Raw genomic sequence first — 13493 nt, forward strand, 5'->3', positions numbered from 1 at the left:
GGGAATAGCTCATAAAAAGAGAGCCTCAGATCAGGAACTGAGAGCTTTGCTCATAGACTTTGACCAAGGAGCAGGGCTTGAGCATTCCCTTACACGCCAAATGCCAGAGAGACCGCTGCAGCAGAACTGTTCGGCTGAAGCTCCTGGAAGCCCAGAAAGAACATGAACACCAGATGGTGGAACTCCGAGTCAGGGAGAAGAAAGAAACTAAGGAGGCTGAGGAGAGAGCCTACTAAAGATGCAAAGCCCCGCACTGAAATCAAGGAGGAAGATCATCAAAGACACCGAGAACAACCAGAAGATGAGGAAAGAGCATATCAAAAACAGATGGAAGCTCACACACTGCATCTCAAAGTCCTGCAGCAACAAAAGCAGTAGGCTCAATCTCTGAGTACATCCCCTCTCAACAACAGGGAGTGGGAGAAAGCCTGCCCAATTTACTCAGAGACTGACTGCATTGAGGAGATCCTGTCGACCTTTTAGAGACTGTGTGGGATACATAAGAATTCAGAGACTAAATGGAAGCCTATCCTCTTAACCAGATTAACTGGGAAAGCAAGACAAGTTTTTAATTAAATGAAGGAGGGTGATGCTATGGTGTACAAAAGATTTAAAGAAAATGTATTGAAAGAGTTTAAGATCACTCCTCAGTCCAATCGATTGAAGTAAAGAAATCTTAAAATGTTTGACAATATCATCCACGTGGAATAGGTGCGTAAGATGTGTAATTATATGAAAAAATGGGTAGTAGAGGCAGGGGCTGAAGGTAGCTACGACAAATGGTTTAATTTGATGGCACAAGAGCAATCATTTTGTGGACAGTCACTGATGAGGTACAAGCAGCCATCTCTGACAAAAAACCTTCCACAGTTTGGAGGCAGCAGAAATTGCTGATGAATATATTGAGCCAAGTGCTCATGGGGGGTGCAAACCCCAAAGAAAGGGAAATCCTTTTGTTCCCCAGGTTAAAAGAGGGGAGGGGTCTAGGAATAAACCTAACCCAAACTTGGTTAAAAAGCCTCAAGGGAGCCCAGAGTTTAAAACCTCTTACCCTAAGGGAAAGCAGACAATCTGTCATCACTGTGGGGCTCCTGGCCATATAAAATGAAATTGTCCAAAACGTAAGGTCATGCCACAATTGGCACCCACCACCCTAACCGTGAGTGCCAATACGACCAACTTGATCCCAGAAAAAGTTGCAAAAGAGGAGAATGGCCTCAAACTATATTAGGACTGAGTCTTGGAAAGGTAGTAAAGAATTTATTAATATTTTAGCATTGGCTGAATTTTCTGCGACTGTGCCCCTGGCTAAGTTCACTCGGAGTGGAAGGATTCAAGGGTGATAGTGTAGGCATCAGAAATTTACTGCCCGCAGATATTTTAATAAGTAATAACATTTTAGCCATGTCTAATCTTATACCCCAGTCTCAAAGAAAGTATGGATCTGATTCACCTGCTTTGTCTGTGGTCAGCAGGGAAGGCTGTGAAGGGAAGGGAAATGCCCTCTGTTGCCTTCTCAAGAGGATTTGAAAATGTTTCTGTTGTGCCAGAGTTTGCTCTGGGCTTAAGTGAAACTGAAAAGGAGTTTATGACTTCCCAGCAAGCAGACCCATCTCTGAACAAGAGAGGGTTACAGCTCAGAATGATGCCTCGGTTGGAGAAGGAAAAGGTGGGCACTCGCAGTTGTGAGCCACTCTAGACAGCATGACAAGGGGCTGTTACTCGTTTGTATTGTTTTATTTACTCTATTTATATTATATTCTTAAATTATGCAATAGTTAACTGCAGAAAGGTTTTATTGCCCAAGGACCTGGACCAGGCCTGTTCCTGCCCCCACTGAAGTCAGTTTCTGTTCTGCAAATTTATAAATTTGATGTCAAGGAGAGGAGAACCAGCCCCACAGTGACAAGACAATTGGAAACAAATCCTCAGAGACAGAGAAGAAACTGCTTTGGGACAACTTGTTGAATGGCTGCTAGCCATGGGGCTTCTCTAGCTGTGAGCAATCAAGAGCACACTGCTCAAAGACAATAGTTTTGCCATGGATCTTTAACCTGGGAGTTGCTAATATAAGTTTTAAGTCTGATTCAGAAAGAAAAACTGAAGGAAGGCCAGGAAGACACACACCTCACCCTGATTGTTTGGGCAGGGCAGACACACACCTCGCCCCAACTGTATTTTATACCAAACTCATACCAAACAGGAGGAAATTCCTGTTACACTGACACCAGATAACCCTCACATTGGAAGTTACCTCAGAAGCTGCAGGAGAGCCAAGGGACTTAGAGCCTAATTATATTTCTATGTAAAATGCAGGAAAAGTTAGATTAGGGCAGGGACCAATGCGGCTGTACCCACTACCTTAACCTTGCCTGTCTCAGAGAAGGAACTCCTCCTGCCTTGGCCAAACACCCAACATACACAGGTATTTAACATGTGGACTTGGAACACTGACAACACACTGCAAGGCCTGCTGAATAGTGACCGAAAAAATCAAACCCAGCCTGCAATCATCAGGGGGCACCATTCAGCCCATCCATTGCCAGGGATAAACAACTGGAGGCTGAGAAAACTAGAAATCCTCCTGGCTGCAGGAGACAAGTCTGCCTCTCACTGAGGGGCTGGAGGGAATTTACCTCCCCTTGGACTGGCTATTCCACAACTGTCCACTATGGGGTCTCTGGCATCTTCCTTGAAGCAGAAGGCGCTGGCCACTGCCAGGCTATATCTACACTACACACCACATTCAGCAGCATGTTACGTACGTGTAGCGATACGTTGCAGTGAAAAGCGGGCTGCGTCCACACTACAGAGCCTAGCTTCACATGTCAGTGCAAGGCTCTGGTGGGGGAGAGAGAATGGGGAAAAACTTCAGCAGCTCCCCACTGTCGGAGCCTTTTCCCACGGTCTCCCCGCTGCCAGAGCCTCTCCCTGTGGCAGGGTAGGGCTCCCCATGGCCAGAGCCCTTTCCAGCTGCAGGAAAGGCATGGGCAGTAGGACACTGCACTGCTAGAAATAGCAGTGTAGCTAGGGAGGCATGGCTTGGGCGAGTAGAGATCGTGCAGGGTATGTACTTGGGGACATACCCACATCCTTCTGGCATCTTTGCTTGCCTAAGCCATGCCTCACCAGCTACACTGCTACTTATACCTGTGCTCTGGGGTATGTGTGTATGTATGTGACAAGCCACCAAAGCAGCGGGTACTGTCAACATAGCTCCAGAGGCAGGGATCTGGGCTGAGTAGACCTGAGCTGACCTGGGGCAGTTCCAGGGTCCTGTGAGTGACAGATGAGAAGCTACATTGACAGTGGGGAAGGGGTCACACCCAGTGGGGAACAGAGCATGCAGGGGTCAGCAGCAGCTCCTGGATGGCATCAAGCTGACTCAGGACAAGTGCCGGGCAAGGCTGTACCCCGCCTCGGCTCGAGGACCCACAGTGGTAGCTGGGAAAGCCTCCATGGAGTTGTGCCAGTTGCAGAGATCAACTCTGGCTGTGGGGCACATCGTCCAGAGGAGGTCCAGGCCTGCTGCCGCCTGTGCCCCCCGGGGCGGTGTGTGTGTGTGGGGTAGTAACCCCAGGACACTCGCTGCCCCATGTGCCGCAGACACTGTCCGCACTGCCGGGGTGGGGTAACCCCAGAACACCGCTGCTGTCCCCTGTGCCCCGTGTGCCGGAGGCACCGCACTGCCGGGGTGGGGGTAACCCCAGGACACCGCTGCTGTCCCCTGTGCCCCGTAGGCACCGCACTGCCGGGGTGGGGGTAACCCCAGGACACCGCTGCCGCCCCCACGACGAGCCTCCTGCCAGGTTCGCTGCGCGGCCCCGCAGGGTTGCCGGGAGCCAAGGGCGGGGCCGAGCCGCTCCCGCCGGGGTCCGCACGCTCTGGGTGGGGCCCTGCTCCCCCTGTCCGCCCGGGCCCGCGCTGCCCTTACCCGGCTCGCAGCGCCCGGGCGGTCCGCTCGCCCGGTGCCCCCGCCGCTTCCTGCGCACGGGCGGTGCCAGGCGCGTCCCTCCGCTCGGGGAGTGGCGGGCGCGGCGGGGCTGACGGCACCGGGCGCTGGGCGGGGAGAGGCGGGGCGCGCAGTGCCAGGGCCCGGGAGTCCGCAGCGCCCCCGCCTGCCCCGCGGCAGGAGCCGGCCCCAGAGGCGGGGTGAGCGCCACGGTCTGCGGCGAGTGTCCGGTGTGTCTGGGCAGCCAAAGCCCACCTCGCGCCCACGCAGCCCCCGCTCGGCTCTGCCTCGTCAGCGCTTCCCCCGCGGCGCCGGGCTCCTGCGTGAGAGGCCAAAGCTCCCGCGGGGAGCCCAGTCCCGCCCGCCCGGGCACGCAGGGGACAGGACCCCCCGGCGGCGGGAGCTGCGGTGGTGAAAGACCATCACGCGTCCCGCCGGGGCTCCGGGCCCGCGGCTTGGCCGGCCGGGGGGGGCTCTGGTCAATGCTTTCAAACCCGCCGGGCTAAAGCCGCGAGCCCCGGCGAGCCCCGCGAGGCCGGAGGTCCGAGCCCCCGCTGCCCGCTGGCTGAGCTCGGGGCCCAGGACGGCTCTGCGGGCACAACTCCGCGTCCAGCGGGACGTTCGCCGGCCTCGCTACGGCGGAGAAACGCGCCACGGCGCTGCTGGCTACGGCCCGGGCTCGGGCCCGGCTACACGCAGTATCCGGGGCCTGGGTTAAACCGCGAGCCGCCGCCGCTGCGGGGGCCGCGCTGAGAGCCCGGCCCCGGCTGCTGTAGCCCCGGGACTACCACGTGACAGTGGAACTGAGCCGATGCACCGACTCCGCGGGCTGGGGCCGCTCGACCCCTAGACCGGGAAAAGCGAAACGCGCCTGAGCATGCGCCCTGCCGCTGCCCTGCTTGGGCGTCAGGTCTCTACTGCGCATGCTCCTCCCGGGACTGCTGGTCGCGCGCTGCTAGCGGTTTCAATATGGCAGCGCCCGTCACCTGAGTCGTGGGGCACGCGCGCGGTGAGGAGCGACCCGGGTGCGGAGGGGGGGCGCGCGCGTCCCCGTGGCCTGTCTTCGCGCTGCTGCGGCAGCTCCTGGCCCTGCTCGGGGGTGCGGGCCGCTGGCCGGGGGTCTCTCGCCTGGTCTGGGCGGGACGTGCAGCCTGCGCCGCTGCGGGGCCCCGGCCTCGCGCCGCTTGTTTCCAGGCAGAGTTTTAACCCTCCGCGGCGCCTGCAAACCTGGGGGGGGGGCTGATAACACCTCCCCGGAGAGCCCCAGCTGCGCTGCCCCCCTCCCCGCCCGCAGGCCTGGCCTGACAGGCGGGGGCCGCTCCAGTGACCACACCGCCCCCAGCGGCGCTGTCTCGCCCGCACGCTCCAGCAAACCAGCCGCTCCGGCGGGCGAGCGGAGCATCGTAATCCCGGGCGCGCTCGCGCCTCACGGAGACTCCTGCTGCCCTGCTTGGGTCGGCCGGGCCCGGCGCTATCGTCGTGACCACGAGTTACCCGCTGGAGACAAAGAGAGAATAAGTAAAACTCCTGCTCTTGGTTGTAATCTTCCCTTTTCCGCTCCCCGGTGTGCCCTGCTCTTGTGAGAGAGTGAGTAGCAGTGGCTGCCTTGTCTTCTTTAGCCCATTGATTATCGTGTGTGCTGTCATCAGTTGCTGTTTCCTAGAGCTGGACGGGACCTTGAAAGGTCATCGAGTCCAGCCCCCTGCCTTCACTAGCAGGACCAAGTACTGATTTTGCCCCCGATCCCTGAGTGGCCCCCTCAAGGATTGAACTCACAACCCCGCGTTTAGCAGGCCCATGCTCAAACCACTGAGCTATCCCTCCCCTGCTCACCTTCTCTCTAAAGTAAGTAGTCGCCATCCTGCCTCGGACTCTTTTTCCTCTGAAGGCAATCACATAAATCCTTTCTCAGGCTCAGTTTACAGCTCTCTCTATGCATTTGTTTAACAGCTCTTTGGGGGATTGTATTTCTCCAGTTCCTGTGTTGCTGATACAATGAGAAATTTGAAGTTACTGCACACTCGAGAGCATGGGCCTGTCCAGGTTTTGGGGAGTCCTCAGTGTTTCTGCCTCCGTGCAGACCAAGGGACACTGCTCATTGGCTCAGAATATGGGATCCTGGAGCTCGACCCAGCCATTCGAGGGGTGAGTTACTGGTGGAAGTTCCAAAGCTTTGTTTAGGGCTGTTTTCCTGATGCTAATTGTGGGTTCATACTTGCAGGATGGTAAATGTTTTCATGCCCATTGACTTTACTGGTTATTCAGAGCACTCTGAGTGTTACTGGATTGGACCTGGTGACAATACTTTGTGATCAGACACATGCACACACACGCGCAGTAGGTTGGCTATGCATAGTTGGAAATGCGTTCTGCTGCCAATAGTCTTGTTGTGTTGCAGCTGCAGTGTCTCATGTTCCATCCACCTATAAAGATCAAATCGTCTCTTTGGATTGTAAATTCCTTAGTTTCAGTCCTTGTCCCCACCGGGTTCTATACAGCAGTGAGCACACTAGGCCTTCACATGGACTTCGTTTAGTGCCGACATTATGTCTGCAGCACGGTAGGGTACACCTGCAAAAGTCTCTGCTCTGAAGAAAGTTTGCAGTCTAGAAGGCAGACAAATCTGCACTTTCATTATTATGCATATGTCCTGGTAAAGTGACATAGCCTGTCCAATTCAGTTCTTTGTGCCACTGCATTCTGAAGGTGCTAAAACAGGAAAGTCGAACTCTCACTGAATTCATAAAAGAGGCCTTTAGATTGGTGCCTGGTGAAGTTCCCTTCTTCTGTACAGGAATGATAGGAGTCAACCGAGCTGAATAGACACCAATACAAAGAATGTTATGAGCCATTATTTTTGACTGTTTAGTTGAGGTTCATAAGCAAAGAACTGTCATAGACATGAGCTTATCCATGAGTGATCTCTGTAGGCCTGTTCCTGCAGTGTGCGGGAGCTCCTCAAAAGCTCCACTCTAAGCCTGCACAGCTTAGTTGCTCTTCAGAAGGCTGGATCTTCATTAAAAAGGGGCTATACTAAGAGTCTGTAAACAGAGGCCCAGAGAGACCAAGTACCTTGCCCACAGACACAGTGAGTTGGTGCAAGAGCCGAGGTCAGACCCAGAACTCTGACTGTAACCATTAGACACATTGTCTTGTAACCAGTGCATCAAGTTCTCTTGGCTTTTAAAGCACTTTGATGCCTAGAGGGTAAAGCATCTGAGGTGTGTTATCAGGTTCGGTCAGGCTTTGTTTGGATGCTGCTTCGTTCTTGTTGTCACGGAGTGTGGGGGAACTCAGGGCCCCGCACCCCCGGCTTTCTGCGATTCACCATGACTCTCAGCCAGCCAGTAAAGCAGAAGGTTTATTTGGATGACAGGAATACAGTCCAAGACAGGTCTTGCAGGCACAGACAACAGGACCCCCCTCAGTTAGGTCCATCTTGGGGTCCCAGGGCATCCCAGACCCCCTTGGGAGGTCAGAGCCATCTCTGCCCCCCAGCCATCTCACCAGCCAGCTTCCAACCCTCTGCCTTCAGCGACCCCTCCCACAGCCTTTGTTCAGTTTCCCGGGCCAAGGTGTCACTTGGCCTCCAACCCCTTCCTGGGTTCTCATGTTACACGCTCAGGTATTCTCCTTCAGGCAGTCTCCCATCCCCTAATGCAGACTATCCTAGCCACACTCCCCTGTCAGCATTCACAGACCACAGTAAGAACAGTCCCAGTTCGTCACATCTCTCCCCCTTTCGAGACCGAACTGAGCAGGGTCACTTTAGCCAGTGACCCGGGGAAGTTCGAACCTACCCCCGTTCCCATGGATGCCCCCGCATCCCTCCCATTCCTTGGTGAGAATTACACCAGGCCCCTCCAGTTTCACGCCCCCCGCTTAGGTCGGGGGTGCTTGATGGCACTCGCAGTTCGCATGTGGGAAGGTTTATGCGGCCTGTGCCCTTTTCCCACCCCAATACCCCTGGGGTTCCAACTGGGCTGTGGTCTTCTCCCAGCGCTCCAGTCTGGAGGTCTGTGCTTTGGGCTCTCTTGGTTCAGAGCCGCCCTTTTAACCTTGGCCACCCTCCGGAAAGGATCCTCCATGCTGGGCAAGGGTCCTAAAGCTGTTTTCCCCTTGTCCCGGGCCTTCCTCCCCCTCTGACAGGGGTCACAGGATCCGCAGTACTGTCGGACAGTAACAAAGACCCCAGGCCAGTAAAAGCTCCGTAGCAGCTTCTGCTGGGTACGCCAGGTTCCCTGGTACCCTGAGAGGGGAATGTCATGTGCCCGGCACAGCAGCTGGCGGCGATACTTCTGGGGTACCACCAGCTGCCTCCTGATCCCCCCTGACTCCATTTTCCCTGGGGGAGCCCATTCTCGGTACAGGAACCCCTTCTCCCACAGGAACCTTTTCCGGCCACCTCGTCCCACGGTCTGTACCGCATTGAGGTCGGCCAGGTCCCTTATCTTCCGCAAGGAGGGATCTCTCTGTAACTCGGCCTGGAACTCAGCAGCTGGGACAGGGATGGCCACCTGCTCTTTCTCGCCGGCTGGGTCTGAAGCTGCAGCCTCCCTGAGCCGTGTCCCTGGGCGTTCCCTCCCCACCAGGTTAGGGTTCTGCGCCTCAGGCAAGGCACCCTCCCCAAGGCCAGGGCGCAGTGCCCCTCGCCGGCTCTGACTGCGGGTCACAACCAGTGCCCTTTGGGGGTTGCTTGGCCAGTCCTCCAGGTCCCCCCCCATCAACACCTCAGTGGGCAAATACGGGTGTACCCCCACATCCTTGGGGCCCTCCTTGGCCCCCCACTTCAGGTGTACCCTTGCCACGGGCACTTTGACTGGTGTCCCGCCCACCCCCGTCAGGGTCAGGTAGGTGTTGGGCACCACCTGATCTGGGGCCACCACCTCGGGCCGGGCCAGCGTCACCTCTGCGCCCGTATCCCAGTATCCATTGACCTTCCTCCCATCCACCTCCAGGGGAACAAGGTACTCTCTCCAGAGGGACAGCCCCGCGCCCACCGTATAAACCAAAAACCCTGAGTCTGGAGCATCCAGCCCCCCAGAGGAGCTGGCCTGGAGCTCTCCTCCCTCCTTAGCAGGTGGTACTCTGCCAGCCCCCCTTCCTTGGGAATGCTGCCTCTCGCCTGGCTGGGTCTCTACCCAGTCAACCCTCTGTGGGTTCGGTCTGCTCAGTCTGTCCCTGAGCCTGGGGCACTGGGCCCGTATGTGGCCTTTCTGGCCACAGTGGTAGCAGCCCATGTCCCATGGGTCCCCTTGAGTGGGTCGGATGGTCCTGACGCCGGATGTTCCCCTTTGATGGGATTTTTCTGTATTTTCCCACGGGGAGGTCCTATGGTGACTCTCTCTGCGTTGTGGTGGGACTGTTCCTTTGGGACTCCTCCCTGTTATCCCCTGACTGGCTCTTTACAAACTCATCGGCCAGCCGGCCTGCATGTCGCGGGTTCTCTGGCTTTCTGTCCACCAACCACAGCCTCAGGTCGGATGGGCACCGCTCATACAGTTGCTCCAGTACCAGCAGTTTAACCAGGTCCTCCTTCGTCTGGGCCCCATCAGCCCACTTGCTGGCGTATCCTTCCATGCGGACGGCTAGTTGCAGATATGAGATCTCAGGGGTTTTATCCTGACTCCGGAACCTTTCCCGGTACATCTCAGGAGTCAGCCCAAACTCACGTAGCAGGGCCTTTTTGAATAGTTCGTAGTCCCCTTTCTCTGCCTCTTCCAGTTGGCGGTACAATGCCACGGCTTTGGGGTCCAGTAAGGGGGTAAGGACCCGGAGTCTGTCCGCAGGATCAACCCGGTGCAGCTCGCAGGCCGTCTCAAAGGCCTCCAGGAAGTCATCCATGTCCTCCCCCTCCTTGCGTGGGGCCAGGATGCACTTATCAAAGCTCCGTGCAGTCCTGGGTCTCCCCTCACTCACCGCAGCCGGGGGTTCGCTGCCCCTCAGTCTCGCCAGTTCCAGTTCATGCTGTCTCTGTCTCTCTTCATGCTGTCTCTGTTTCTCTTTCTCCTCCCATTCATGCTGATGCTGTCTTTCTTCATGCTGTCTCTGTTGTTCACGATCCTCCAGCTCTCTCAGTTTTAGCTCTTTCTCCCATTCCAGCCAATTCCGCTCCACGGATGCCGAACGTCGCCGGGAGGATCCCCTGCTGGCCGGCGAGCTTCGCCGGGAGGATCCCCTGCTGGCCGGCGAGCTTCGCCGGGAGGATCCCCTGCTGGCCGGGGGGGGTCACGGCGCCCTCGGTATTTGCTAGGCTCTTCCCCACCCTTCCCCTAAGCATAGGAAGGAGGGGTCTCGGGAAGCCCTCAGCAGCCGGCTGACCACTCCCAGCTGGGACAGACACTGGTGCCTGCGCTGCATTTGCCAGGCTGCTTCCCTGAGACACGGGGATCAGTTCATTCGCGCGATCTCCAGCTGGGCAATGAGCTGTTCTTTGGTGAGCAGCCCCCTCTGCTTGCACAGCTCCACCAGGTCGCTCTTAAGCCGCTTGGCATACATCTTCCTGCTGGCCACTCACCGGCCTGTGTGCTCACAGCTCCCCACAGTTCCCAGGGAGACCCTTAGTGTGCCAGCCCTTCTCGAGGTCACCAACTCTCTGCCAGGGTCGAGCTGCAGACTCCTCCTCCCCTGGGACCACTCGCTGCGATCCCCCCGGGGGACCCTGTTACTGCAAAAGTCCTTCTCGCTGGTCACACACTCCCAGGGGTAATAACCGTCTCTCTCACTCTTCAGCACGCCTGGTCCCCGTCAATCCCCCTTCGTTTTACTGCTCCCCAGTCACTTACTGCAGGAAGCGCCGTCCACAGGGTGCAGTAGATCCCGCCGCTGCCACCAGTTGTCACCTTTGGGCAGTCTCCCATCCCCCAATGCAGACTATCCTAGCCACACTCCCCTGTCAGCATTCACAGACCACAGTAAGAACAGTCCCAGTTCGTCACAGATGCCTAGAGGGTAAAGCATCTGAGGTGTGTTATCAGGTTCGGTCAGGCTTTGTTTGGATGCTGCTTCGTTCTCGACCCCTGTTTCCGACACTTCTGCTCAGCTTCTTGGCTCTGTCACAGGCAGATATGCCTTCCCTGTCCCATTTTTTCATAGTTCTCAAGGACAGGAGGAGCCTTAATTATATAGACAAATTAGAGGATTGGGCCAAAAGAAACCTGAGGAGGTTCAACAGGGACAAGTGCAGAGTCCTGCACTTAGGACGGACGAATCCCATTCACTTTTACAGACTAGGGACCAAATGGCTAGGTAGCAGTTCTGCAGAAAAGGACCTAGGGGTTACAGTGGACGAGAAGCTGGATATGAATCGACAGTGTTCCCGTGTTACCAAGAAGGCTAACGGCATTTTGGGCTGTATAAGTAGGGGCATTGCCAGCAGATCGAGGGACACGATCATTCCCCTCTATTTGACATTGGTGAGGCCTCATCTGGAATACTGTGTCCAGTTTTGGGCCCCACCCTACAAGAAGGATGTGGAAAAATTGGAAAAAGTCCAGCGGAGGGCAACAAAAATTATTAGGGGTCTGGAGCACATGACTTATGAGGAGAAGCTGAGGGAACTGGGATTGTTTAGTCTGCAGAATAGAAGAATGAGGGGGGATTTAATAGCAGCCTTCAGCTACCTGAAAGGGGGTTCCAAAGAGGATGGATCTACACTGTTTTCAGGGGTACCAGATGACAAAACAAGGAGTAATGCTCTCAAGTTGCAGTGGGGGATGTTTAGGTTGGATATTAGGAAAAACTTTTTCAGTAGGCGGGTGGTGAAGCACTGGAATGGGTTACCTAGGGAAGTGGTGGAATCTCCTTCCTTAGAGGTTTTTAAGGTCAGGCTTGACAAAGCACTGGCTGGGATGATTTAGTTGGGGATTGGTTCTGCTTTGAGCAGGGGGTTGGACTAGATGACCTCCTGAGGTCCCTTCCAACCCTGATATTCTATGATAAAGGGACATAGCTGAGTACTTAAATTCTGACATTGAATCTAGTTTGGAGCCATTTCATTATGGACGTGTGATGGAGTGAACTTGCCCTGCACTGGACAAGGAGGTGTTAATCGTGACTCTGGGCAGAGGAAGCCACGCCCCCTTCACCCCTGCTGTGCATTCTCCAACTGGAGCATCAATATAAAAAGGAGCAGCCTGTGACGGGTTGGATCACAGAAACCCCCTTGGGAGCTGCCACCAGATGTGCAAAGACTACCCCTGCTTCTGTTTTCCCTGCCAGCTCAGGACTCCAGCACCCTGTCTTGATGAGCCAGACACTCCCGTCTGGCTCCACCACAGATCCAGGGTCTGAATCACTTGTCCCAAAGCTGCAAGTTTCCTGAAAACAGCTTACAGAATTGCGCTTGTCTTTAGCACTCAGATGCTCAACTCCCAATGGGGTCTAAACCCAAATAAATCCGTTTTACCCTGCATAAAGCTCATGCAGGGCAAACTCATAAATTGTTCACCCTCTATAACACTGATAGAGAGAGATGCACAGTTGTTTGCTCCCCCAGGTATTAATACATACTCTGAGTGAATTACTAAATAGAAAGTGATTTTATTAAATACAGACAGTAGGATTTAAGTGGTTCAAAGTAGTAACAGACAGAACAAAGTAAGTCACCAAGCAAAATAAAATAAAATGCTCAAATCTATGTCTAATCAAACTGAATACAGATAATCTCACCCTCTGAGATGCTTCAGTAAGTTTTTTCTCAGACTGGACACCTTCCAGGCCTGGGCACAATTCTTTCCCCTGGTACAGCTCTTGTTCCAGCTCAGGTGGTAGCTAGGGGATTCTTCATGATGGCTCCTCTCTCTCTCTCTGTTCTCTTCCCCCCTTTATATATCTTTTGCATAAGGCGGGAACTCTTTGTCCCTCTGGGTTTCCACCCCCCGTCACTGGAAAAGCACCAGGTTAAAGATGGATTCCAGTTCAGGTGACATGATCACATGTCACACTGCAAGACTTCATTACTCACTTGCCAGCACACACATATACAGGAAGACTCACAGGTAAATACAGCCATCTGCAGACAATGGGAATCATCAAGATTCCAAACCATCATTAATGGTTCACACTTTACACAATTACAATAGGCCCTCAGAGTTACATTTTATATTTCTAGTTTTAGATACAAGAGTGGTACATTTATACAAATCAGATGATCATACTCAGTAGATTATAAGCTTTGTAATGATACCTTACAAGAGACCTTTTGCATGAAGCATATCCCAGTTACGTTACATTCACTTATTACCGTATTTTCTCTAAAACTATCTCAGTTACATTATATTGACTTATTATCAAGTATTTATAAAACCATATAGACTGCACAACGTCACACAGCCCTGCTCAGTCAGGGTGGACCACAGAGGAGAGAGGATGCACGTTGCAGGCTCCTGCCCGGGAGCCCCAGATTGTGGAAGACACAATCATGCCGAGACACGGGCAGATACTTGGCTACCTGCAGACGCCTGAGAGATGTTGGACCCGTTGGGAGCTTCACGGGCCAAAGACCCCAGACACCCATGGACCAAGTCACTGGAAGACTGAG

At 54.6% G+C, this 13493-nt stretch overlaps 2 protein-coding genes across 6 annotated transcripts in view; one reads left to right on the top strand and one right to left on the bottom strand.

Annotated features, from left to right (window-relative positions):
• The window catches only part of TBC1D2 (TBC1 domain family member 2), a 42739-nt gene extending 38665 nt beyond the window's left edge, over window positions 1-4074 (bottom strand). For both annotated transcript variants that reach the window (XM_034774390.1, XM_034774388.1), the window contains exon 1: window positions 3935-4074. The gene's annotated coding sequence lies outside the window, so the exon portion shown is untranslated. The remainder of the gene's footprint in view (window positions 1-3934) is intronic.
• A 718-nt stretch (window positions 4075-4792) lies between these two features.
• The window catches only part of ELP1 (elongator complex protein 1), a 113636-nt gene continuing 104935 nt past the window's right edge, over window positions 4793-13493 (top strand). For 2 of the 4 annotated variants that reach the window (XM_034774386.1, XM_034774384.1), the window contains exons 1-3: window positions 5521-5608; window positions 5777-5797; window positions 5929-6097. In XM_034774386.1, the coding sequence (XP_034630277.1) occupies window positions 5948-6097 (150 nt within the window). In that variant the 5' untranslated portion in view covers window positions 5521-5608; window positions 5777-5797; window positions 5929-5947. Of the gene's footprint in view, window positions 4962-5520; window positions 5609-5776; window positions 5798-5902; window positions 6098-13493 lie in introns of those variants that run through there. The other 2 variants (XM_034774387.1, XM_034774385.1) reach the window with 2 other exon arrangements.

This window comes from Trachemys scripta, chromosome 6 (genome assembly GCF_013100865.1).
Source record: "Trachemys scripta elegans isolate TJP31775 chromosome 6, CAS_Tse_1.0, whole genome shotgun sequence".
NCBI classification, from domain to species: Eukaryota; Metazoa; Chordata; order Testudines; family Emydidae; genus Trachemys; species Trachemys scripta.